Source organism: Ranitomeya imitator, chromosome 6 (genome assembly GCF_032444005.1).
Source record: "Ranitomeya imitator isolate aRanImi1 chromosome 6, aRanImi1.pri, whole genome shotgun sequence".
NCBI lineage: Eukaryota > Metazoa > Chordata > Amphibia > Anura > Dendrobatidae > Ranitomeya > Ranitomeya imitator.
Genome location: NC_091287.1, coordinates 417719206 through 417747192, shown reverse-complemented (window position 1 = coordinate 417747192; position 27987 = coordinate 417719206). Strand labels below are relative to the sequence as shown.

Sequence of the window (27987 nt, the reverse complement as noted above, 5' to 3'; positions counted from 1 at the left end):
ATATTGAGAAAAATAGGTGAATCCATTGCTAACATTGTATTCTATGGACCAGTGACTTGACAAAACAGTCAAATTGATGAGTCCACCCTACATCCTGCAGATCTGAGCTCAGATACTAAAGAATCACATCTTACCTCTGATGGATGACATCTCCTAGAGAAGAGAATCTCACCGGATTTTGTGCTTACTCAAGAAAAATGAAAGTCAAATCTGTTTCTCTGTATTAAAAATGTCTTAAAATGTCATTTCTGCCACTTGCATTTTTCTAAGAACTGCCAAGTTGCTTTTAAGTTTAGAACTTTCTTAATTGAAACCAAATGGTCCCTATTCAGTTAGGATCTCCCACATATGCACAGATTATTATACATCCCCTATATTTATACAGCAGAAAAATACTTACGGGTCATAGGCTGCCAATAAGAAGTTTAACAACAAGCCGATCGACTGTTCTACATTAATTTGGTGAGTTGTAGGCATCCGCTTATTGAGCTGGTAAAATATAGTTGATAAAACAGCTTCCAGACGTGCTACGTTCAGTTCTACATTAGGATCCAGATTGTTAAGTGAATTTTCCCGGAGTGCTTCAATAATGTTCCATATATCTACAAGATGCACTGAATGGAAATACACAGTAAGTTAGAAAAGTTTAGGACACTTGTTGTAATTATATGTAATACACTGACAAGACCTCTCCTTGCAGCTCAAAATATTTTTTTGTGAAAAATGTAATATTACCGTATATGAATTTCTTGAATAAAAAGAACATCTGTATTATTAGCATATTCTTTGTTAAGTTCACATTAAGTGCTAGTCAGAACAATTCCTTTCTGTTGGCTGCTGCATGTCAACATTTGTCTCACAGTTGTGATCAACATTATTGGCACCCTTTCTTGTTTGTTATAAATAAGCCAAAATCTTCTAATATAACTGGATATTTTCCATTGCTGCTTTCGCATTAGAAATTTTAATAGCATGTCCAAATGCAGTAAGCAAAAAAGTTGACCATACATGTGGTTATTTAAAAGAAAAAAAAAAAGAAACAAAGTTAAAGGCATAAACAGAATTAAAGGCACCTTTCCCTAATATTTGTGTAAGAAAGTGTCCAATGAAAGATGAGATTCCCCAGCAGTGTGCACCATTTGTGATTAGAGACTGCCATGTACAGCTCAGACAGAACCCTGCAGAATGAAAAGAAAGGGGAAGTGTTGCAAAGAGGACGGGTCCAAAAGTGAGCACCGGATCAGGTGACTTGTGACGCAGGTATAAAAAACTGGATTGACAAGGAGGAAAAGATTATGGTGCTAATGTGTGAGACTAGCAGGATGTGAGCCGAGTAGGACGACACGGCTGAGTCACTATTATGGGCCTGGGGACGTCAGTGAAAGGGACTCAGTCAACGACGGTTAAGACCCGTGAGTCAGACTATGCCAGGCAAGATCTGAGGCCAAGCCCTGCACCAGTCAAGATCAGTGAGCCATACTGCAGCTGTCAAAACCTGAGATCTAGCCCTGCGTCGATCAAGATCCATGATGCAGGCACCATGTGTCAAGACTCGAGGCTCAGCCCTCATCTCTACTGCCTCACCAAACAAGCGTCGTAGGTCAAGCACCGAAGACCGAGTGGAGACTCCAATCCAGAAGTGGATGTCCACTGGGGTGATCGAGAGATGTGAGTGAGCCGGGCCGTTACTTCCGACACGGACATATACTACAGAGGTCAGCCAAGGGTAGTACAACAGATTGGTTGGGGACCATCGAAAGTGCAAAAGGCACAGAGAGCATTGATTAACTATACCAAAAGAACTTGCATCCTAACGGGAAGAACCGGAGACCCCCATTAGGGTCAACTATATAAAGGTGATTGTTATAGTGGTACCCTTAATACTGTGGACATTTCTCTCATAAGAAACGAGATATTTGTAATGCAGTGAAATCTCTCTGAAAGAGTTATAGTGCGTTAACAACAACTGTGATATTATTGTATAATGAGCAAAGAGACAGAAGACCAGGCTATAAGGCGCTTACACTCAGATGCATTGAGGATCCAGAGGTATGGATGGATGGAAATTTTTAATTTTAGAAAAGTAGCAAATGGTTGCTAGACTTAAAAACTTAACAAAATAAACACAATGCGTTTCGGCTCTCTACCCTTCATCAGGGTGTACACCTCATGAACGCTAGACAGCCGAAGCACGTTGTGTTTGTTTTGTTAAAAATTTGTCATAAGTCATCTAGCAACCCTTTGCTAGTTTTTTAAAATTACAAATTTCCTTCCATTCCCCTGGATCCTCGAAGCATCTGCGTGTAAGCGCCTTATAGCCTGCTCTTGTGTTTTCTGCTTTACCCCTCATGTTGGAACCATTCCCAGAAATCGTCCACGGCAACTTCGCTGGCAGCAAACCACCAGCAAGGATCCATATTGGAGACACGTTGCTTTCAGAGTTGTACCTGCTTGCACAACTCCATGAGGGGAGTTTAATCGCTCACAACCCACTTTGATGTTACACTTTTAATATTACACTTAGATAGCGCTCCCATTCCCACCCCCCCCCCCCCTCCATTTCTTCCCAGGACTTTTTATTATTATTGTATAATGAATATTGTACTTTGTAATTACCCTGTTATCCCTGAACTTCTCTTTGCTCAAATCACTACTTTCCTATACACCAGGAGAATAGATAGTCAAGTGGTTACTTCCACTTTGTCCTTGTTTGCCTGATGCATCCCAGTAACCTGCTTACACTTGTTTGCCCAACCTTTGGCAACAATGACAACCTTGACATGTTTTTTTTTAGCCACCTGTGAGCTTCTTGCACTTTTCTGCTGGTTGTTTCTCCCACTATAATTTGCTCAGCAGTTCATTTTCTGAAAGCAGATTTAATCTTTTTTTCTAAGAATTTTTAATTGGATTGAGATCTGGGATCATTGCTGGCTAGTGTGAAATAGTCATTTATTCCCCTTCTTTATAATAATAATATAATAATTTTTATTTATATAGCGCCAACATATTCCGCAGCGCTTTACAAATTATAGAGGGGACTTGTACAGACAATAGACATTACAGCATAACAGAAATACAGTTCAAAACAGATACCAGGAGGAATGAGGGCCCTGCTCCCAAGCTTACAAACTATGAGGAAAAGGGGAGACACGAGAGGTGGATGGTAACAATTGCTTTAGTTATTCGGACCGGCCATAGTGTAAGGCTCAGGTGTTCATGTAAAGCTGCATGAACCAGTTAACTGCCTAAGTATGTACCATTCTTGTGTACTTTTGAAAGTATGCTTTTGGTTGATATCTACCTGTAGGACCCATATTGTCCGACTCAAAGCTGGTTTTCTAAAAGTGCATTTACACTGCAAGATTATCATGAATGATAATGAAAATAATAATCAAAGTTATGTGACAAGGCTCAATAGAGAGTCAAAATTGACTTTTAGGATTGCTACTTCCTATAGATGGCACTAGAGTTCTAGTTCTCTTCCTCTCTAAAGAGACAATTTCCATATTTCCCACAGGAGCATTGTGGCTTAAAAGTCTCCTCACCTTGGCATGTCAGGCTTGACATGTCACTCTCCACAAGGAGAAATGTTACCCCTCGGATCCTGCTCAGACGCCACACACCCAGCCAAACCAGGTCTCACACTTTGCACTGACCAGGGGCAGTACCCCGAAACACAGTGTCTGCAAATTCAGATTTTGATTTTGGCTTTTATCCTAAGTTATGTGACCAGGCTCGCTAGAGAGTCAAAACTGACTTTTAGGATGACAACTTGTTATAGGTGGCATTAGAGTTCTAGTCCTCTTCCTCTCTGAAGAGACAATATGTTTATCAGGTGAAATTATCTTTTGATTTTCACAAAAGAATCATTCTTGGCTACACATCATCTTGTGTAAACAGGACTTTCACTGCCGAGAACAATGAAAGTCTACGTGCATTGAACAATCTATTACATATCATTAGAGAGCACATCACTAAATGTGGTCTGCCTGTAAACAGGCTATTAAATGACTGCCATTCAGGAAATAGTAAGCAATTGGTGGTCGTTGAATGTTGCCAAATCTGGTCATGTAAAACCACCTTTACAGTAAAATACTCTGATAATCCTTCTCATTGCTCCTGGAACATGTTCAAAACCTCCAGTCCCAGAAACAACAAAGCAGTCCTCACACAATATTGATCCTTCACCGTACTAGTATGCACTTTTCTTTGTGGGCATAGTCTGTATACACAGTGAGGGTATGGATTACCAAACAGCTGTAATTTAGTTTCACCTGTCCACAGACGATTTTCCAGCTTTTTTATTCAGTGTGTGTGGTGAGTGGCGCTCTTTTGAAACCATAACACCACTCCAACAAAAATTGAAATTCTTCGGAAAGTGTATATGCATTTGTTTTTGGCTACCTGTTCTTTGAATGTTGTACGTTGTTTCTTTTGAACACAATTTTATAGAATTATCTCCTCAATTACGGTATCCTCTTTCCACCATAATTTCCTTGATGTTCATTATGCTTTTCTAATCTTAACCAGTTGGCAATACATGGTCATTGATGTATTTTGTAACAATGCGATCTGTAAGTAATAACAATAACAAACATATAGAAGTATAAAAATACCAATCTTAATCCTATTAAGTGAGATAACCTTCTTTGATAAATTATCAAGAAGGTCTTCTTCATCTATCTCCACCCTTCTCTGGCTCTATTGAGCCAGAGCTGTCAATAAAAGAGGGGGTTGGAGAATAAGGGAAAACTTGCAGGTTGGAAGGTGAATTTAAATGACTGGCCCCGACATGAAGCACCGACCGGTGAGACTTGCCTTGAACATTCATTCTGAGCTGACAGAGTCCCTTTAATGTAAGTGCCGCCATGACAGGCACAGCAAACCCTCGGCCACCATGGTAAACCATTGGCACCCAGAAATTGCGTTTTGGAGGGGATGGTTATGTTATGGTGTGACAATATCAACAGCAGAATTTCCAAAGTTAAAAGCAGTGAGTAGAGACCACTATTAGAGGCAGATGATGGCTGAATAATAGCTATCATCTGTTGACAATAATGCGAGGAAACAACATATGACGTACCAGGACGTCATATGTCGAGAAGTGATTAAGCGGCCACTGATCAGCAAACGAGTACCTGATGGTTGTTTAGTGTCGTCGGTCGTCAGGTGCTAATGCACTTACATTATCAGGATAAAAGTACGTCCCGATTGCCAGCATGCTGCCAGCACACGGTATAGTGTGAGACTGTACGACATGACAAATTGGCAAAGAGAATGGCAACACCTTTTTTTGGGTTCATTTATTCATACATTTCTAGGAGGAATGATACCGGACACTGCAATTCAGAAAATGCTGCAGAACTGTTATTTTACAAAGGATACAGATATGTTCTAAAACAGATGACAGAGGTAGTGACGGCGCCTCCTTTAATGTTATTTGAAATGCCAATGGCTTAAGAATTACATAGGTGTTAGTGACATGATAAATAAAATATAGTATTATAATATTTATGACCAATGGGTGCTATTAGTGTATTTTTATAAAACTTACATCTCGAGTATATGAATTAAAGGAGTCGTTCGCTAATTAGCCTGTATGACAAAGCTTTGTAGGAGGTAGAATATAGAAAATCTATTTGGAAAGTTAAATCTATAAATCTTTTATTTCTATTCTACCAAGCATTAGTTGGCTAGTTGGGTCATTATCAGCTGGAAGCTGCAATTGAAGTACATCGTAACAGCTGCTGTTGCCTTAATTAAGTACCCCCATGTCTTGTCATCTCTTTCTCCTACCCCTACAATTTACTGGTACAAATTGATTCAAGTACAGTTCGTAGTTATACTTGATTCTATTACTTACGTGTTTCTCCATTCACCCCTACACGTTTCTAATAGAACTTCCTAGAATATGAAACATGTCTAACTAACAGCAAAATAATAAGAGCGCCCAAGTGTGGGCACTGATCTACTGAACGTTTTACCACTACACTCCTGCCAATCCCACGGCTTTCCCCCATGTGATATTTACCATTTATTTATCTCAGCAAATCCATATCTTGAAATTTTTCCTGTAACAAGATATTGATGACCTATATTTAAGGGCATCCGACATCGGGATGTAAATACACTAGATGGAGTTGCACTGTGTAGCTCTGTTCAACATGTAGTGGACACTGCTGGGGTCTGCAGAACAGCTTTATTCTAATGATAGAACACCAATAACTTGTGACCAAACCAGCCCTTTAAGGCTGTGTTCACATGTTCCGTTTTTTTCACGGTTTTTTTGCGTTTTTTCCCGATAAAAACGCTATAAAACCGCAAAAAAAACGCATACAATAAGCATCCCATCATTTAGAATGAATTCCGCATGTTTTGTGCACATGATGCGTTTTTTTCTGCAAAAAAAACGCATCAGGCACAAAATCCGGACATGCTCTATCTTTTTGCGTTTTTTTTTGCGGATTTCCCACTCCAAAATGCATTGGGAAGTGTCCGGAAAAAACCGCGGCAAAATCACGGCAAAAACGCACGCGGTTTTCTTGCGGATTTCATGCAGAAAATGTCCGGAATTGTCAGGAATTTTATGCATGAATTCCTGAACGTGTGCACATAGCCTAAAGGTTTATGCACATGTTCAGGCTGTGAATCCATGGATCAGATGTATATTCTTCTGGTGGCAATTTTGTGTTGCGTTTAACATAGTACTTTCCTCTATGGTCAATTTTTGTTTTCGTTTCCATAGATTCTTTCAAAAAAATCATAACTTTTTATTTTTCCAATCAAATTATCCACGCGGGGACTTTTGTGTTGCAGGATGAATTGAAATTTTTTCCTGATTTTCCATTACCTTGTATGAAAAAACTTGCAAGGACCACAATAGTTGAGTAAAAATGAACTTTTATTGAATATAGGTAAAAAACATAAATGTGTGTTTGATGGGTGAGCTGTTCCTACTCTAATGCTACTATTACATGTACTCTGATCAAGGTATCTTTATTGCTTTCACTCTCCTGCTTACATTTTATGCATTCTTTATTCTGCACAACTTATTTTCTGTTACCATATTTATTGGGTAGATGCATTTCTAATATATTGTCCCATTAATATGATCAGTGCAATATCAATTATGGGGGCTTCCATGATGGTTCACCCTCCAGTACGTCCTTGTATCTGTTGTGTTTGAGATATTTACTTTTTTTTTAATACTTAAATAATTTAATGAGAAAAAAAGTCAAAATGCTAGAATTACTTTTTTTGGTCGCCGCAACATTGCATTAAAATGCAATAACGGGCGATCAAAAGATTGTAGCTGCACCAAAATTGTATCTTTAAAAACATAAGTTCAGCACGCAAAAAATAAGCCCTCACCCAACCCGAGATCATGGAAAATGGAGATGCTACAGGTATCGGAAAATGGCGCAATTTTTTTTTTTTCTTAACATTTTTTTAAATTTTTTTTGCACCGCATAGATAAAAAAGAACCTAGACATGTTTGGTGTCTATGAACTCAAAATGACCTGGAGAATCATAATCGCAGGTCAGTTCTAGCATTTAGTGAACATAGTAAAAAAAAGCAAAACAAAAAACAATTGTGGAATTGCACTTCTTTTGCAATTTCTCCGCACTTGGAATTTGTTTCCCATATTCCAGTACACAATATGTTAAAACCAATGGTGTCATTCAAAAGTACAACATGTCCCGCAAAAAACAAGCCCTCACATGGCCATATTGACAGATAAAAAAATAAAAAAAGTTATAGTTCTAGGAAGAAGGGGAGCGAAAAACGAAAATGCAAAATGAAAATACCTCCGTCATGAAGGGGTTAAGGGGAAACGCTTAAATATTTTGGAGTTGCCTAGTCAAAGCCCGGACCTTAATACAATTGGGAATCTGTGGTCAGACTTGAAGATTGCTGCTCACCAGAGGAAACCATCTAACTTGAAGAAGCTGGAGCAGTTTTGCCTTGAGGAATGGCAAAAATCCCAGTGGCAAAATGTGTAAAACTCAAACACTTATCCAAAGTGACTTGCAGCTGTAATCAGGGTCTGACTTGTCCTGCAGGACACCGGTGAAATGCCCGGTGGGCCCCGCCCCAGAGAGGAGAAGGAGGAGGAGGAGGAAGGAAAAAAAAAAAAGGATGCTGGCCCTTTAAATCTTCAGGCAGCGCCGACCGCCGCCAGGACCAGGGCCGGTCATCGGTGGCATCGGGCCCCCCTTCTAATTCTCACCTCTCCTCGTTCCAGCTGCAGACCTCTTCAGCGCCCTCTGACGTCTCAGGGCATAGGGTGCAATGACGTCACTGCGTGCTCAGCCTCTCTGTCCTGAGCGTTGCAGAGCCGGAGAGACGCTGAAGACACTGCAGCTGCCGCCGGTACGAGGAGAGGTGAGGATTTTACTTTTTTTAATGTTTTTTTTTCTATGGGGCCCATAGTAATGTATGGAGGAGCCGGGGAGGGGGGAAAGAGGGGAAGGCGGGGTGAGGGGGGGGGGGGGGGCTGGCGGATATAATGCTATACTGCTGTGTGGAGGAGTGGCTTCCCATAATACTGAATGGAGGACCTGGGGGCATAATACTGTGTGGAGGAGCATAATACTGTGTGAAGGAGCGTAATACTGTGTGGAGGAGCTGGAGGGCATAATACTGTGTGGAGGAGCGGGGGGCCCATAAAACTGTGTGGAGGAGCGGGGGACCCATAACACTGTGTGGAGGAGCCGGGGTGGGGGTGGGGGCATAATACTACGTGGACGAGCGGCGTCCCATATTACTGTGTGGAGGAGCGGGGGGCATAATACTGTATGTGGGAGTGGGGGTCCCATGATACTGTGCGGAGGAGCGGGCTCCCATGATACTGTATTATGGAGGAGTGGGGGGGAATAATACTGTTTGAAGGAGCGGGGTGGCCCATAATGCTGTATGGAGGAGCGGGGGGCATAATACTGTATGGAGGAGCGGGTCCCATAATACTGTACGGAGGAGCAGGGGGGCATAATACTGTATGGAGGAGCCAGGGGGGGGGGCATAATACTGTATGGAGGAGCAGAGGGGGGCTTAATACTGTGTGGAGGAACGAGGTCCCATAATACTGTATGGAGGAGCGGGGATGCATAATACTGTATGGAGGAGCGGGGTCCCATAATACTGTATGGAGGAGCGGAGGGGGGCATAATACTGTATGGAGGAGTAGGGTCCCATAATACTGCATGGAGGAGCGCGGTCCCATAATACTGTATGGAGAAGCAGGGTCCCATAATACTGTGTGGAGGAACGGGGTCCCATAATACTGTATGGAGAAGCGGGATGCACAATACTATATGGAGGAGCGGGGATGCATAATACTGTGTGGAGGAGCTGGGGGGCATAATACTGTGTGGAGGAGCATGGGGTCCACAATACTGTATGTAGGAGCAGGGGGCCCATGATGTGCTGTATGGAGGAGCATTATTTGGGGCCCATAATACTTTATGGAGGAGTATGTGGTTGGCTATAATACTGTATGGAGGACTATGAGGTGCTTATAATACTGTATGAAGAGCATTATATGGGGCCAGTAATACTGTATGGAGAAGCATTATATGGGGCAATAATACTGTATGGCGGACTATGTGGTTGGCCATAATACTGTATGGAGGACTATGAGGTGCCCGTAATACAGTATGGAGCACTATGTGGTTGCCCATAATACTGTATGGAGGACTATGAGGTGCCCGTAATACAGTATGGAGCACTATGTGGCTGCCCATAATACTGTATGGAGGACTATGAGGTGCTCGTAATACTGTATGGAGCATTATGTGTTGACCATAATACTGTATGGAGGACTATGAGGTGCCCGTAATACTATATGGAGCACTATGTGTTGACCATAATACTGTATGGCGCACTATGAGGTGCCCGTAATACTGTATGGAGCACTATGTGGTTGCCCATAATACTGTATGGAAAACTATGAGGTGCCCGTAATACTGTATGGCGGACTATGTGTTGACCATAATACTGTATGGCGCACTGTGTGGTGCCTATATATTGTACTATATCTGTTTTTTTATCTGTGCATCAGGAATCGTGGCATGTGTTAAAGGGGCCCACTGATACTCTTTCGCCCGAGGCCCATAAAAACCAGGAGCCAACCCTGGCAACAACGCACGTCAAGATGAATGCCGGCTGCAGCTGTGACAGGGCGCTCTGATCTGTGACAGGCCATGTGTTGAAGTCACATAGCAGTTTTGTTAAATGACTCCTGCAGCCTTTGACATGCCCGCGGCCTTTCAATGTTACTGCTATGTGACGTCAGCGCGCAGCCTGTCACAGAGCAGAGCACCCTGTCACAGCAGCAGTCGGCAGCCATTGTAACGACCACGCCGAATATGAAGCCACAAGAGGATGCCGGGGAGCGCAAGAAGGTGAGAAGAATCCCCCCCTCTGTAGTTGGGCAAGGTAGTGGCCACAAGGACGGACATAGGGGCCCAGGAGGGTACATTAAATAAAGGGGCCCAGGATGATTTTTACTGGAAGGGGCCCAGGATTGGGACCTTATTAAGGTGGACATTGGGGTCCAAGATGGAGACATTAAATAAAGGGTCCAAGGATCTGGCTCCTTATTAAATAAAGGGGTGACATAATTACTGTATTGAGGTCAGGATGAGGAACATACATTATTGGTTTATGGTGGCAAGTGGGGACATAATTACTGTAGGGGCCAATCAGGGGACATTATTACTGATGTAATTTACTTTTGAGCTTACTGTCTTCCACGGGGAGAACAAAAGGGGGCCCTGCTACTGTGCAGGGTGGCACTATGTATTTTTTTCTTCGTCTAACATAGTATAGAAGTCGAGGAAAATAGTGGGGAATGTGCTCTAGAAGCGATCAGCTATAGCTAACTGTGATTTTCTGCAGAGACGAGTCTTTGCTGAAAGAAGTAATGGTTGTCTGCACTGGATGAAGAAAAAAAGACTTCAACTACAGATGTCACCGGTGAGTCAGTATGTTGCTTGTACACTTACACTATATACTGTGTACAGAACTCCTTTGTATATTGTCACTGGTGATCACTGTATTATGTGTACACGGACACCATATACCAGAGGTGTCAAACTGCATTCCTCGAGGGCTGCAAACAGGTCATCTTTTCAGGATTTCCTTGTATTGCACAGGTGATAATTTAATCACCTGCACAGAATGATTCCAGCATCTTGTGCAATGCTAAGGAAATCCTGAAAACATGACCTGTTTGCAGCCCTCGAGGAATGCAGTTTGACACCTCTGCTATATGCAGAGCTCTTGTGTAATGTCACTGGTGACCCTTGTATTACCTGTACACTTAACACCATATACAGAGCTCCTGTGTATAATGTCACTGGTGATCACTGTATTACCTGTACACTGACACTACCCAGATAGATTAGCGAAATTAGGATTATTTAGTCTAGAAAAAAGACGACTGAGGGGCGATCTAATAACCATGTATAAGTATATAAGGGGACAATACAAATATCTCGCTGAGGATCTGTTTATACCAAGGAAGGTGACGGGCACAAGGGGGCATTCTTTGCGTCTGGAGGAGAGAAGGTTTTTCCACCAACATAGAAGAGGATTCTTTACTGTTAGGGCAGTGAGAATCTGGAATTGCTTGCCTGAGGAGGTGGTGATGGCGAACTCAGTCGAGGGGTTCAAGAGAGGCCTGGATGTCTTCCTGGAGCAGAACAATATTGTATCATACAATTATTAGGTTCTGTAGAAGGACGTAGATCTGGGTATTTATTATGATGGAATATAGGCTGAACTGGATGGACAAATGTCTTTTTTCGGCCTTACTAACTATGTTACTATGTTACTATATACAGAGCTCCTGTGTATAATGTCACAGGTGATCACTGTATTACCTGTACACTATATACAGAGCTCCTGTGTATGTCATTGGTGATCACTGTATTACCTGTACACTGACACTATATACAGAGCTCCTGTGTATGTCACCGGTGGTCACTGTATTACCTGTACACTGACACTATATACAGAGCTCCTGTGTATAATGTCACTGGTGATCAATGTATTACTTGTACACTGACACTATATACCGAGGTACTGCGTATATTGTCACTGGTGGTAATAACAGTGTTGTTAGTATTGTGGCTTGTATTCATAATCAATATTGTAGTATTCGGGCACTATGTGTTGGTAATTTGTGTTCTGGTCACGGCGTGGCAGTATTTCTCCTTGTTTGTGGTATCATTTGGTCCCTATATGCTGGTAATATTTATTTTTATTCATTTATATAGCGCTATTAATTTCACAGCATTTTACAGGCATTATTGCCACTGTCCCCGATGGGGCTCACAATCTAGATTCCCTAGCAGTATGTCTTTGTAAATGTGGGAGGAAACCAGAGTACCTGGCGGAAACACACGCAAACATGGGGAGAACATTCAAACTCATTGCAGATGTTGTCCTTGGTGGGCTTTGAACCCAGGACCCCATCGCTGCAAGGCTGCAGTGCTAGCCTCTGAACCGTGCTGCCCTAATATGTCATATTATTCGGTCACTATGTGGTGGTAATATATGATTTGGTCATGGTGTGGCGGTATTTGTCCCTTGTATGTAGTATTATTCGGTCATTATGTGGTCTGGTCATGGTGTGGTGGTATTTCTTCCTGTATGTGATAATATTGGTCTTGGTATAGTGGATTGTGTTGTATATGGCGGTCATTTGTTCTATCTGATATTAATTAGGAGAAGATTCTTTATTTCCATTAGAGTTTTAATGCTTTGTACAAAGCAGCGGAGATGCACTAACAGGGGGTTTTCCTGTGGGAAAAAAGTAATCACCTCTCCACAGGATAAGTGATAACGTATTGATTGGTGGGGGGATCTGACTGCTTGGACCCATTCAGCAAAATGTGGCACTTGTTATCCCCATTAGACTGGAGTGGCATGTCCCACTAGATCACTGATCCATTCATTCCCTCAGTGGCTGGAAGCCCCAAAGAGAATGAATGGAGCTGCGGTCAGACATCCCACCTGCCGCTGCATTTTAAAATAGGGATAAAAGTGTCCTGTCAGGGATAAAACTTCCCCATTCTTCCGATCGGTGCAGTTTCTAATGGTCGGACCTAAGCGATCACCTATCCTGTGGAGCCCATGGATCGGTGATAACTTGTTGTAACCAAGAACCCCATTAATGTAAACTATCACGATTATACATCCCAGTTATTGGGGCGCACAGTTGATGTGCAGCAGCCGCCTGTGTTTTACAGCTGATGCTCCGCTATAATGACATATATTTGCATATAGCTGTAGGATGGGCCCCTAGAGTCCATTCCCCTGGTGGGCCCCAGACACCTGGCTGTAATGGACACAAAAGAGGCTCTACAAAGTACAAACTTTAGGGGGTGGGGAATAGTTCTACACACTTAGGTTTTCCGTTACTTTGTCCTATTTGTTGTTTGTTTAACAATAAAAAGAAAACCAAATGTTCAAAGCATGTTCTTTCAAACTCTCAAAAAAAACAGTGAAATTCTAGGTTGTGAGCAAAACATGAAAAATGACAAGGGGATGAATAGTTTCGTAAGGCACTGTAAACACATTCTTCATATATTGGATATTTTGAAAAAGAAAAATATAATATAGTTGTAGATGGGAACTGAAGATGATCATAGGGATTTTGGCTATTTATTTGTGCATGATTATCATATCCACAATAATTCCTTATAAAGTTAATGCTCTTTTTTTATTTGGTGCTCGTTTTATGCAGTTTATTAATGAGCGGACTATCAGTTCACACACACACATACAGTGTGCAATGCTAAGGGAATCCTGATAACATGACTGGACGGGGCCATGAAGATTGGCCTTTGGGGTCACTGTTCTAGATGTTGCTCACAGCTATCAAACAGTAATGTCCATAAGACCTCAATATTATAGTTTGTTATTATTAATATTCATAAGCCTTCGTAGAATTCATTCATAGCTTATCCCTTATATTGCAATAAGGTATTGTAACAGACACCATCTGTCTCGCTAAACACTTGGTTATTTCTTGCCGACTAGCTCCATTGTTACCGTACTTTCCAGCTTCAGTCTTTATACTTTTCTTCACGACTTGGTCAGATATTTGGATGCACTAAACAAATCCAGGAATGTTTCCTCTTATGTAGAGCAAGCTCAAAATCATCGTACAGAGCGATATGCAATCTCCATACCGAATACAGACTGTAAAACTCAAGAATGGAAGAGTATTGTTATTCTACCCAGGCTGCACAATACGCCATTACCAATGAAAGGCAGGTTTTAGGCTCGGACTGCTAATGACTATTCCGTTGTGACATCGCCGGATTTCCCTTTTGCCGCTGCAGAAAGCAGTTTCTTGCTGAGCTGTAAGAATCATTCGGGACTCCCACACTTCTGAAATCCGACAGGTGCCAATATAAATACACAGATGGAGAGAGCTTTAATTAACAGTGTTTGGAAATATAAGTGGGACCATTTCTCGTTTGGCTTCAAAATTACATCCTGTTGGGAGTTTATATGAGTACCTATACTTAAAGGGAAGCAATAAATAGAAAATGACCTACTGTTTAAAGGGAACCTGCCCAGTGATACATGCTGCCCGGACCTTAGGCAGCATGCATCAACCACTGGCTGTGAGATTAACGCCACATAGGTTTGTCTCTGAAACAGCAGGCAGCATGTATCAGCTGACTGGTTCCCTTTAACTTTGTGTTGTTAAATTTATCATTTTGGGGCATTTTTTTCATAAATCCCAATCTGTGTTAAAAACAACATAGCAATTTTCACATTGATCACATTTTTTTTTTTTTTAGACAGACTAAAAACAAACAAACGTGGCTAGCGTGAAATTTGGGCGCAGGGCCAGCTGTGACATCACCAATTGAGAGCAGTGGATCCTGTGTTATCAGCTGTGTATAGAAGTGTCATTGCAATCTCCTGATAAGGAGTATGCCGAAAAAATGCTGCAAAAGTAACAATGCTTTTAAAAAAATTTGAAAAATAAAACAAACAATTGTATTTTTCAGATTATAAGACACATTTTTTTTTACCCCAAATTTGGGAGCAAAATGGAGGCGCGTTTTATAATGCGAAGGTCTCGTCCCAAGATCTCAAACTCTGTCGACCATTTTCCGGACGTTCACCGCAGGGAAATCAATGGGTAAGGGACGCCACTCGGCGCAGACATCTTAGAGGAGAGCTCAGGGACCACAGACTTGCAGCGTCGGGACACCCCTCCTCCCAGCCTGAGGCCTGCAGCATTGTCCCACTTCTGTCACTATCCTCCTGAAACAGCGACCCATGCCTCCAGGGACCTCGCTCCAATGACCCCGACCCCCAGTAATCTACCGTAACATGGGACTATAACAGCACATTATTAAACTCTGCTTTGAAATCTTTTCCTGGGAGAGACCTTGTTGATGCAGTATAACTAACTTGTGTTTTGTTGCTGAAATCAGTCTTGCTATGGTGCACGCATGACCTGTGACCTTAAACAGTCTTCCACAACCTCACCTTTGTAGCAGAGTTTGCCCAATCCACACCCAGTTTTACGAATCCTACATAAAGTTCAAACCAGAAGTTTACATACACTATATACAATGACACATATGCATGTTTCTCATTATCTGACATGAAGTCAGAATAAACCGTTCCTGTTTTAGGTCAATTAGGATTACTATAATTATTCATATTTGCCAAATGCCAGAATAATGAGACAGAGAATGTTTTAAGGCATTTCATGTCAGATATTGAGAAAAACATGCACATGTGTCTTTTTATAGTGTATGTAAACTTCTGGTTTCAACTGTAGCTGTTTCTGTTTCAGATGACTAATTAACCCCTTAGTGACCACCAATACATCTTTTTTACTGACCCCAGATACAAGAGAATAGCATCCCAAGAAGGTGACAATCCAGCAGATGTTGGCTATACACTATGGCTGACGACTTGCTGCATTAGCAACGATCCATGTTGGCATCGATTATGGTTATTTAACCCTTTATTTGCTGCTGTCAACAATGACTATGGCATCTAGATGGTTGATAGAGTGAGGGGGCTTCCTCTTAACCCCTTTACCCCCAAGGGTGGTTTGCACATCAATGACCAGGCCAATTTTTACAATTCCGACCACTGTCCCTTTAGGAGGTTATAACTCTGGAACGCTTCAACGGATCCCAGTGATTCTGACATTGTTTTCTCGTGACATATTATACTTCATGATAGTGGTAAAATTTCTTTGATATTACCTGTGTTTATTTGTGAAAAAAATGGAAATTTGGCGAAAATTTTGAAAATTTCGCAATTTTCCAACTTTTAATTTTTATGCAATTAAATCACAGAGATATCTCACACAAAATACTTAATAAGTAACATTTCTCACATGTCTACTTTACATCAGCACAATTTTGGAACCAAATTTATTTTTGTTAGGGAGTTATAAGGGTTAAAATTTGACCAGCAATTTCTCATTTTTACAACACCATTTTTTTTTTAGGGACCACATCTCATTTGAAGTCATTTTGAGGGGTCTATATGATAGAAAATACCCAAGTGTGACACCATTCTAAAAACTGCACCCCTCAAGGTGCTCAAAACCACATTCAAGAAGTTTATTAACCCTTCAGGTGTTTCACAGGAATTTTTGGAATGTTTAAAGAAAAATGAACATTTAACTTTTTTTCATAAAAAATTAACTTCAGCTCCAATTTGTTTTATTTTACCAAGGGTAACAGGAGAAAATGGACCCCAAAAGTTGTTGTACAATTTGTCTTGAGTACACCGATACCCCATATATGGGGGTAAACCACTGTTTGGGCGCATGGGAGAGCTCAGAAGCGAAGGAGCGCCGTTTGACTTTTCAATGCAAAATTGACAGGAATTGAGATGGGACGCCATGTTGCATTTGGAGAGCCACTGATATGCCTAAACATTGAAACCCCCCACAAGTGACACCATTTTGGAAAGTAGACCCCCTGAGGAGCTCATCTAGATGTGTGGTGAGCACTTTGACCCACCAAGGGCTTCACAGAAGTTTATAATCCAGAGCCGTAAAAATAAAACCAAAATTTTTTTCCCACAAAAATTATTTTTAGCCCCCAGTTTTGTATTTTCCCGAGGGTAACAGGAGAAATTGGACCCCAAAAGTTGTTGTCCAATTTGTCCTGAGTGCGCTGATACCCCATATGTGGGGGGGGGGGAACCACCGTTTGGGCGCATGGGAGGGCTCGGAAGGGAAGGAGCGCCATTTGGAATGCAGACTTAGATGGAATGGTCTGCAGGCGTCACATTGCGTTTGCAGAGCCCCTTATGTACCTAAACAGTGGAAACCCCCCACAAGAGACACCATTTTGGAAAGTAGACACCCTAAGGAACTTATGTAGATGTGTTGTGAGAGCTTTGAACCCCCAAGTGTTTCACTACAGTTTATAACGCAGAGCCGTGCAAATAAAAAATATTTTTTTTTCCACAAAAATTATTTTTTAGCCTCAGTTTTGTATTTTCCCAAGGGTAACAGGAGAAATTGGACCCCAAAAGTTGTTGTCCAATGTGTCCTGAGTACGCTGATACCCCATATGTTGGGGTAAACCCCTGTTTGGGCACACGGGAGAGCTCGGAAGGGAAGGAGCACTGTTTTAGTTTTTCAACGTAGAATTAGCTGGAATTGAGATCGGACGCCATGTTGCGTTTGAAGAGGCCCTGATGTGCCTAAACGGTGGAAACCCCCCAATTATAACTGAAACCCTAATCCAAACACACCCCTAACCCTAATCTCAACGGTAACCCTAAACACACCCCTAACCCTGACACACCCCTAACCCTACTCCCAACCGTAAATGCAATCCAAACCCTAACCCTAACTTTAGCCCCAACCCTAACCCTAACTTTAGCCCCAACCCTAACTGTAACCTTAACCCTAGCCCCAACCCTAGCCCTAGCCCTAATGGGAAAATGGAAATACATTTTTTAAAAATTTTTAATTTTTACCTAACTAAGGGGTTGATGAAGGGAGGTTTGATTTACTTTTATAGCAGGTTTTTTAGCGGATTTTTATGATTGGCAGCCATCACACACTGAAAGACGCTTTTTACTGCGAAAAATATTTTTTGCGTTACCACATTTTGAAAGCTATAATTTTTCCATATTTTGGTCCACAGAGTCATGTGAGGTCTTGTTTTTTGCGGGACGAGTTGGCGTTTTTATTGGTAACATTTTCGGGCACGTGACAATTTTTGATCGCTTTTTCTTCCGATTTTTGTGAGGCAGAATGACCAAAAACCAGCTATTCATGAATTTCTGTTGGGGGAGGCGTTTATACCGTGCCGCGTTTGGTAAAATGGATAAAGCAGTTTTATTCTTCGGGTCAGTAAGATTAAAGCGATACCTCATTTATATCATTTTTGTATGTTTTGGCGCTTTTATACGATAAAAAGTATTTTATAGAAAAAATAATTATTTTTGCATCGCTTTATTCTGAGGACTATAGCTTTTTTATTTTTTCGCTGATGATGCTGTATGGCGGCTCGTTTTTTGCGGGACAAGATGACGTTTTCAGCGGTACCATGGTTATTTATATCCGTCTTTTTGATCGCGTGTTATTCCACTTTTTGTTTGGTGGTATGATAATAAAGCGTTGTTTTTTGCCTCTTTTTTTTTTTTTACCGCGTTCACTGAAGGGGTTAACTAGCGGGACAGTTTTATAGGTGGGGTCGTTATGGACGTGGCCATACTAAATAGGTGTACTTTTATTTTTATTTTTTTTATTTAGATAAAGAAATGTATTTATAGGAACAATATTTTTTTTTTTTGGGGGGGGGGGGGATTTTTTTACTTTTTTTTTTTTTTTTTTTTTACACATGTGAATTTTTTTTTTTTACACTGTAACATTGCCCCAGGGGGGGGGGCATCATGTTATAGTGTAAGATCGCTGATCTGACACTTTGCTGTGCACTGTGTCAGATCAGCGATCTGACATGCACAGCTCCAGGCTTCAGTGCCTGCTCTGAGCAGGCGCTATGAAGCCACCTCCCTCCCTGCAGGACCCGGATGCCGAGGCCATTTTGGATCCGGGGCCTGCAGCGAGGAAGGAGGTAAGAAACCTTCGGGGGGCTCCGGGGGTCTCAGGGAAGCACGCAGGGAGCCCCCTCCCTGCGTGATGCTTCCCTGTACCGCCGGCACACCGCGATCATGTTTGATGTGTCGGGAGCGGTCCGTCACCGCTCCTGGCACATTGTGCCGGATGTCAGCTGCGATAGGCAGCTGACACCCGGCCGCGCTCCCACCGTGAGCGCGGCCGATCGCTATGACGTACTATCCCGTTGGTGGTCATACGGGCCCACCCCACCTCGTCGGGATAGTACGTCAGATGTCAGAAAGGGGTTAAACCCCATTGACACCATGAGATCTTGACCGTGTGGTCCTGATGTTTGCGATGGCAGTTCACTGCCAAATAACGTCCTTACAGTCTGCCGGTTTTAGCGGCCTGTTCAGAAATTATCAAAATTTAGATGATAAAAATAAACATTTTCATTCCTGTTATGCTACTTTGCATTAATTCCTGAAAAGCACCTGCAGGGATAATGAAGTACTCCAAACCAATTTTGAGTACGTTGAGGGGTGCAGATTTTAAAAAGTTATCACTTTTGGGGGGTTTCCAATATACAGAACCCCCAAAGTCACTTCAAAACTGAACAGATCTCCAAAATAAAACAACATTTTACAAATGGTGCAGATGTAAAGCAGAAGACATGAGGGAAATGGTTTTTATTTGTATTTGTGTGGTATGACTGTCTGAATTAAAGAGATAATCATTCAAAGTTTGAAAATTGAAATTGAAAAAAAAATTTGTGTCAAGTTTCTAATATTTTTTATAAATAATTGCAAAACATATCAACTTAAATTTACCATTATCATAAAGTACAGTGTGTGAAAAAAAAAATCTCAAAATCACTGGGATATGTTGAAACATTCCAGAGTTATTACTGCATAAAGTGGCATGTCAGATATAATAAAAAAAAATTGCCGGGTCACTACGGGGTTAAACCTACATATGAAAATGCTAATCATTATCACCTGTTTGGTATAACTTGTTACTCACACACCTGTTTACAATTCTACAAAATCCCTGACTCTGTACAAGTGTACCTAGAAGAACCCATACTGCTTTTAACGCAAAGGATGATCAAAAAATAAATTTAAATCAATATTTGGTTTGTTCATTTTGCATTTTATTAGTTGATTAAAATAATCTAGAACACTTCTATTTTTAAAGTATTCTTACTTTGAAGCATTTTTCTACACCTGCCTAAAACTTCTGCACAGTACTGTAAATGTAAGGCCGGGATCACACAAGCGAGAAATACGGCCGAGTCTCGTATGTTAATAACCGGCATTGCCGCCGTCACTCAGGAGTGGAGCGTGTGCGGATGCATAGCAATACATGGAGCTGCACGCTCCGCTCCTGAGTTAAGGCGGCAATCAGGCTCGGACTGGCCCACCAGAGAACCGGAGGATTCCCCGGTGGGCCCAGGCACTGACACAGGGCCCCCACTGCTCCATGGTTCCCCCCCGAGCTCTCCTGCCTCCCACCCTCCTTGAAGACGATACTCACCTGACCCTGCTCCAGCGATGCCTGGTCTGAATGAGCGGTCATGTGGTACCGCTCATTAAGGTCATAAATACGCACATATTCATGACCTTAATGAGCGGTATCACATGACCGCTCACGCAGGAAGAAGGTGCTGCGTCGGGACAGAGCCAGAGGGATGTTGGTGCGGCCGCGCGGTGTGTGGGACAGGTGACGGTCAGGTGAGTATGAGGGATGGGGGGACGGGAGGATGGGGGGATGAAGGAGGACATAAGCCGGTGCGCCATGCAAGATGGGAGCAAGAGCAGGAGCGGGAGCGGGGGGTGGAGAGAAGCCATGCATACAGGAGGGGGGAATATGAGCCATGCATTCGGGGGGGGGGGGGGAATATGAGCCATGCATATAGGAGGGGGGAATATGAGCCATGCATTCAGGGGGGGGGGGAATATGAGCCATGCATACAGGAAGGGGAATATGAGCCATGCATACAGGAGGGGGGATATGAGCCGCCATGCATACAGGAGGGGGGTCATTATGCAGTATGGAGCATCATGTGGGCCGTTATACAGTATGGAGCATCATGTGTGGCCAATGGACATTATACAGTATGAAGCATCATGTGTGGCCGTTATACAGTATGGAGCATCATGTGTGGCCGTTATACAGTATGGAGCATCATTTGTGGCCATTATACAGTATTGAGCATCATGTGGGATCATTATACAGTATGGAGCACTGTGTGGCCATTATACAGTATGGAGCTCTATGTGTGGCCATTATACATTATGGAGCATCATGTGTGGCCATTATACACTATGGAGCATCATGTGTGGCCATTATACAGTATTGAGCATCATGTGTGGCCATTATACAGTATGGAGAACTGTGTGTGGCCATTATACAGTATGGAGCATCATGTGTGGTGGCCGTTATACAGTATTGAGCATCATGTGTGGCTATTATGTGTGGCCATATTTTTTTTGTTTATAATTATTGTATATAAAACAGGTTGATCAGCAGTGCTAAATGGCTGTCGTTGAGACGTGGATATGGGTGTGACTAGTTGTGAAATGGGTGTGGTCAGAGGCGTGGCCTAAAATTTGCCACGGTGCACTAAGCGCGCCGCAAACTTTATACCTCCTTCCCTTCTTCAAAAGTTGGGAGGTATGGTACCACATTTGCCAGATCACGGCAAGTGCCACAAATCCCATGGAGAATGAATGAGGTTGAATGCAGTGTTGCTGTAAGTGATCCGTTACGTTGCAGATGCAGAAAAACTGCCAGATCTGCTGCAAAAGGCGACTGTCACATCAGTGATTCTTGCCAAAGTCACTGCTGATAGTGTCATACTCACCAAAGGGGGAGGCAGCACTAAAAGTGCCTAGGGCAGCAGAAACTCTAAATACGGCCATGGGGGGCTACATTATATTCTGTGGGGGGACTGCATTATACTCAGAGTACTACATTATATTATAGGGGGCTACATCATACTATATGTGGGGGCTACAGTATACTCTATGGGGGGGCTGCATTATATTCTGTGGTGGAACTGCATTCTCTCAGGGGACTACATTATATTCTGTGGTGGGTTGCATTATACTATATGAGGGGGGCTGCATTATACCCTATGGGGGTGCTACATTATATTCTATGGTGGGGACTGTGTCATACCTCAGGGGGTTGCATTATATTTTGTGGGGTGCTGCATTATATTCTATGAGAGGGGACCGCATTATATTTTATGAGGGGGCTACATTATATTCTGTGAGGGGGCTACCCCAACCCTTGCTACATTATTAAGACATGAACTACCTTATATTATACCCTGATATTAGCGCTTTTTACTGCACAATTAGTGGTCTTGTATCTTTTCTATGTAGCTACATAGTGGGCCCCAAGAATGATTTTCTCTGGTGGGCCCAAGGTGCTCCAGTCCGACGTTGGCGGCAATGCCGGGTATTAACATGCGAGACTCGGCCGTATTTCTTGCATGTGTGATCCCGACCTTACACAAAAACCTGATCTAAACAATAGGCAATTTTCTAATGTTCGCTTTCCTGAGAGTCATGAAGGTGTGCACATTCCTTATCTTGTCACAGACAGTAGTTTATGGTGTAACAACTCACCAATAAAATCCATGTGTTGAGGGAATATTTCAAAGTGCCTTTCAAGGCTAGTAGCACTTAAAGGGAATCTGTCAGCAGGTTTTTAGCTACCTCATCTGAGAGCAGCCTGATTGAGGCAAAGAGAAGCTAAATCCAACAATGTATCTATTAGATTACTGGGTGTAGTATTTCTGACACAATCAGAGCTTTTAGATTTAAAATAAAGCAGAGCTGAGGAAGCTAACTCTGCCCACACCAGGCTCTCCATGTACAAAGTCTATAGAAAGTGAGGTGGTTAGTTGCCGGACTAGTCAGGCAATGTTAATCTCTTAGTGATAAATCCTTCTCAGTTAGTAAACAACAGCATGTACTTTGACAAGTGACACATCCCTGAATTCTGTGTTTCAGCCTCTATCTCCTGGTGTCTTCAGATAACATACCAAAAACCTGCTGACAGATTCACTTGAAACAGATAAATGCTTGGATTTAGTGTTGGTTCACACTTTAAATGAGGGGGAAGCTACAAAGCAATTAAGAATAATTAAAATCATTATATTATGTTATCTGATAGAGCTACTAAATGTAAAGTTGCTTGGGGAGAATACAAACTTACTAAAAACTGAATCTCATCACCTACTATGAGTATGTTCCAGAAAATGCAGCCTTAATCACTCCATTTCCGATGGGGGTCATAGATTTTTTATAGCAATAATACGGTTGCAATCTGCTATTCTGGGCTGCAGACTTTGCTATCGCTGGGGATTTTGCAGTTAAAGTTGGCTCAGAGATCTACATCAATTTGTGCTGCGAGGATTTTGTGCTGATATTTGTTTTGTGCTTTGCTTTGAGTGGATTTGATGGTTCAGATATTTTTTCATCGTATAATAAAAGTAAATCTGATCAGCGTCCCGGGTTTTTGCTGTGATTGGCAGTTGTGGTTTACAACACAAGAGAACAATTACAGAACCAGAAACACATGGGCTGTAATTGTTCTCTTGTTTCTACAAGACTAGGGAGTCCACCACTCCTTATGGGTCATTTGCATCAAAGCTGTTCCATCCAGCATGTCCACATGAAAATTCCCTCTCTGAACCCTGCTTATACAGGTACTATACAGATGATCAGGTTTTTAAATACATCAGATAGGGATTATATACATTAGGTAGGACTGCTCTATATGGGTATACCTTGACGATTGGTAGAGCAGCTTAGTATTCATTTTTTTTGCAAAAAAACGTATCAACTAAATACCCTGTTTTTTTCCATCTTTTGACTAGCACTTGCTTATTACTGTGAATTTTTTACAACAGAGTATTTTTGACCTCACTGTGCTCTTTTGTGTCTTCAAAATGTAACTCAGCACGGTACAAACATGGGTGCATTAACGCAACTGTGCAGCAGAACATAATATTTTTCAAAAAAACACCTAAAAATATGTCCCAACACCTTCTAAAATTAAAACTTCATAAGGTGTGGAGCTCATTCACCACCTATGCCCACATCTGTATCATCACAGAATTAAATCTTTATACAGAGGATGTTATACCAATGGTCTGATCAGGCTGAGGGTGTAAACAGGTGTATACCTCACGCTACACAAGTAGAAAAAAGAAGCCTTTCTCCGAAATCTGACAATCAGAGGGAACATCCTCTCTCATTGGTAAGAGTGATAGTGGTTTTGGCATAAAATCATGTTCTATAAAGGAGATAGACAAATATTTCTTGTTGAAGTCAGTTGCAACTTCCCCAAATCCATGGAAGTTCTTCTTTAACCTCTTCACCACCTAGGGTTTTTCAGTTTTTGAATTTTTGTTTTTTGCTCGCCTTCTTTCCAGAGCCATAACTTTTTTATTTTTCAGTCAATGGTCATGTGAGGGCTTGTTTTTTGTTTTTTTAGGGACGAGCTGTACTTTTGAACGACACCATTGGTTTTAACATATCGTGTGCTGGAAAACGGGAAAAAAATTAAAGTGCGGTGAAATTGCAAAAAAAGTGCGATACCACGGTCGTTTTTGGTTGTTTGTTTTTTTTTTTAACCATGATCACCAAATGCTAAAACTGACCGGCCATTATGATTCTCCAGGTCATTACGAGTTAACAGACACCAAAGATGTATAAGTTGTTTTTTATTTAAGTGGTGAAAAAAAAGTTCCAAAATTAGTTTAAAAAAAAGGTGTCATTTTCTGAGACCTGTAGAGTCTCCATTTTTCTTGGTCTGGGGCTGCGTGATGGTTTATTTTTTGCAGGCCAAGCTAGTTTTTATTGATACCATTTTGGTGTAGATACGATCTTTTGATCGCCCGTTATTGCATTTTATTGCAATATATCATCGACCAAAAACGTAATTCCGGCGTTTTCAATTTTTTTCTCATTATGCCATTTAGCGATCGGTTAACTCTTTTTTTATATTGATAGATGCGCCTTTTCTGGGCAGCTGCGGGCTGCTGATTTTAGGCTGGAGGGGGCCTATATCAATGGCCTCTTACCAGACTGAGAATACCAGCCCCCAGCTGGGAGCTTTAGCAAGACTGGTTGTCAGAAAAGGGGAGAACCCCAGACTAGTTTTTACACTATTTATTTAAATCATTAAAAAAATAGCGTGGGGACCCCTGTATTCTTGATAACCAACCTTGCAGCAGCTGACAGCTGAGGGTTGCAGCCCCCAGCTGTGAGTTTTGTCTGGTTGGTTCAATAAAATAGGGGGAACCCACATCGGGTTTTTCATTAATTTATTTAGTTAGATCGCAGCCGGCAGCTGTGGAATACCCCGATCATCCGCACCTACTGTCACTGTTATTAGCGGCAGCAGGTGTCGGATGATGGGGTTAAGAGTTCCAAAGGCCCCCACCTGCTGTCATTCGGACTTTAACATAACGCTGATGATTCTCCTCTGCTTGCCGGCAGAGCAGGGGAGAATGATGAGAGCCGGATTCAGCACTAGCTGCCAGGGAACAGCGCTCATTGTAGCACTTCTTCCCCGATGCCAATGTGTTTCAAACGGAGGACATCAATATGTATTCCACATGTGCGGGACGTTTTGCCGTCCGTGTGGACGGTAAAAATGGACATGTCAGAGTGTTTTGGCCACGGACACACGGTCCATGGAAACTCTCCGACATGTGCACAGACCGATTCATTTGAATGGGTCTACGTGTGCACGTGTCTCCGGTACATGTGAAAACTGTCACCACACGAACCAGGGAAAAGACACGGACGTGTGAAAGAAGCCTTACTAAGTATTTCCTCAATAGGAAACATTCTGGGCTTTAACATGTCCACAGGATGTGTCAGGTGTTACAGCTCCATTCATATGAGCACACCAGGCAGATGGCCAAACGTCACCAGTGTTTTTTTCTAACCCTGTACAACATCCTAAAGGACTGCATAATGCAGAAGCAAAAACTGCATTTTATCTGGTTGACAACCTAGTCACGTTTTTCTCTTGCATAACATTCATTTTCACAATCTAATCAACGTGATACCATAATTTGCTATAATTGTTCAGAGGCAATTTGTACTAGTTACAAAAGTACTTCATCATTTAAAGGTAGTCTGTCAGCACAAAACAAGTATCCAAGCTAAGCAGTGCCCCTTGTAGGAGACATAGCCCCTAATAACAACTGTCCATTGGTGGCTGAGTTTGCCAGAAATCTTTCTTTATTTGAATATTCTAATGAGGTGCTTGGTGCCCCCTTAGCGTGGCTGCGTGGTTCTGTGCACCTTCCTGCCTACTTGTTATACCTGTATCTCTGCACCCCCTCCTTGATTGACAGCTCTGGCTCCTGTGAGGTGTTCATGTATAACAAGTATCAGACACCAAGTGTACGGCTATGTTCACACCAGGTTTTAAAGCCTGGTTTAAAGTGTACACTCTTAATGTGTATGCTGAATGGAAGCTGTGACGGATGTATTCGTTGTCTATAGATTTCTATGTTAAAAAAAATACATATACTGGCCAGCCGGAGGCAAAACACATTTTTTTTGGCCTCTGTTGGCAATAAATCCCCATAGCTTGCATGTTGGAAGCTTTCTTAGCATACACGCTAAATGTTGGGCAAGAGCAAACTAACAATGCCACCGAGGAACGCTATATCTTGCCTGCATAGCATAATAATAATCAGCAATGACTATTACCCCTCCCGCACTGCGCCTCTAAAGGAGAACACCCAGGAGATTAATGAGGGACACGGCGATGTAATGATACTAACTGGAAGCATCAGTGATACATCAAGCCCGCCTCAATTTATCTGGATTAAGATTGTAAATTAAGACATGCAACGATGGTTATGAAAATGTGAAAATGTCCTGCAGGGTCCACATCAATCAGATGTAAAATGCAAACATTACTGTATAACAGATACATGAGCACTTAGGAAATGACATTTCTACCCAAGAACTGCGGCTGTTCCAGTTCACCATTTGACCAGTAGATGTCCCTCCCATAAAATAAAATAACTAGTTCATTTCTTGGCTATAGACCGGAAAGGAAACAAGAAATGTTCATTAAAAAAAAAAAAACAACGTAACAATGTCGTGTACATAGTAAATGAATATTATGCACAAATACAAAATTTGCTAAGAAAATCTGTTAAAGGTCTGAGCAATACATATAAAAAGAAACAATATTGTAAAAGATTTGTCTTACACAAATTAAGACACTACGGTTAACTACTGCCAATGCAAGAATATATCTGATGGCCAAAGAACACAGAGAAGCATCATCTCTATAACTCAACTAGTTTGATTATAGCCATATACAGTTATATGAAAAAGTTTGGGCACCCCTATTAATCTTAAGCTTAATGTTTTATAAAAATTGTTTTTTTTGCAACAGCTATTTCAGTTTCATATATCTAATAACTGTTGGACACAGTAATGTTTCTGCCTTAAAATGAGGTTTATTGTACTAACAGAAAATGTGCAATCTGCATTCAAACAAAATTTGACAGGTGCATAAGTATGGGCACCCTTATCATTTTCTTGTTTTAAATACTCCGACCTACTTTTTACTGACTTACTAAAGCACTTTTTTTGGTTTTCTAACCTCATTGAGCTTTGAACTTCATAGCCAGGTGTATGCAATCATGAGAAAAGCTACTTAAAGTGGCCACTTGCAAGTTGTTCTCCTGTTTGAATCTCCTCTGAAGAGTGGCATCATGGGCTCCTCAAAACAACTGTCTAATGATCTGAAAACAAAGATTATTCAACATAGTTGTTCAGGGGAAGGATGCAAAAAGCTGTCTCAGAGATTTAACCTGTCAATTTCCACTTTGAGGAACATAGTAAGG

The 27987-nt window shown here is 41.8% G+C and overlaps 1 protein-coding gene across 16 annotated transcripts in view; it reads right to left on the bottom strand.

Moving 5' to 3' along the window:
• Positions 1-27987, bottom strand: part of DTNA (dystrobrevin alpha) — a 450665-nt gene that overhangs the window by 112722 nt on the left and 309956 nt on the right. For all 16 annotated transcript variants that reach the window (XM_069731276.1, XM_069731277.1, XM_069731274.1 and 13 more), the window contains exon 4: positions 401-614. In XM_069731276.1, coding sequence (XP_069587377.1) covers positions 401-614 — 214 coding nt within the window. The remainder of the gene's footprint in view (positions 1-400; positions 615-27987) is intronic.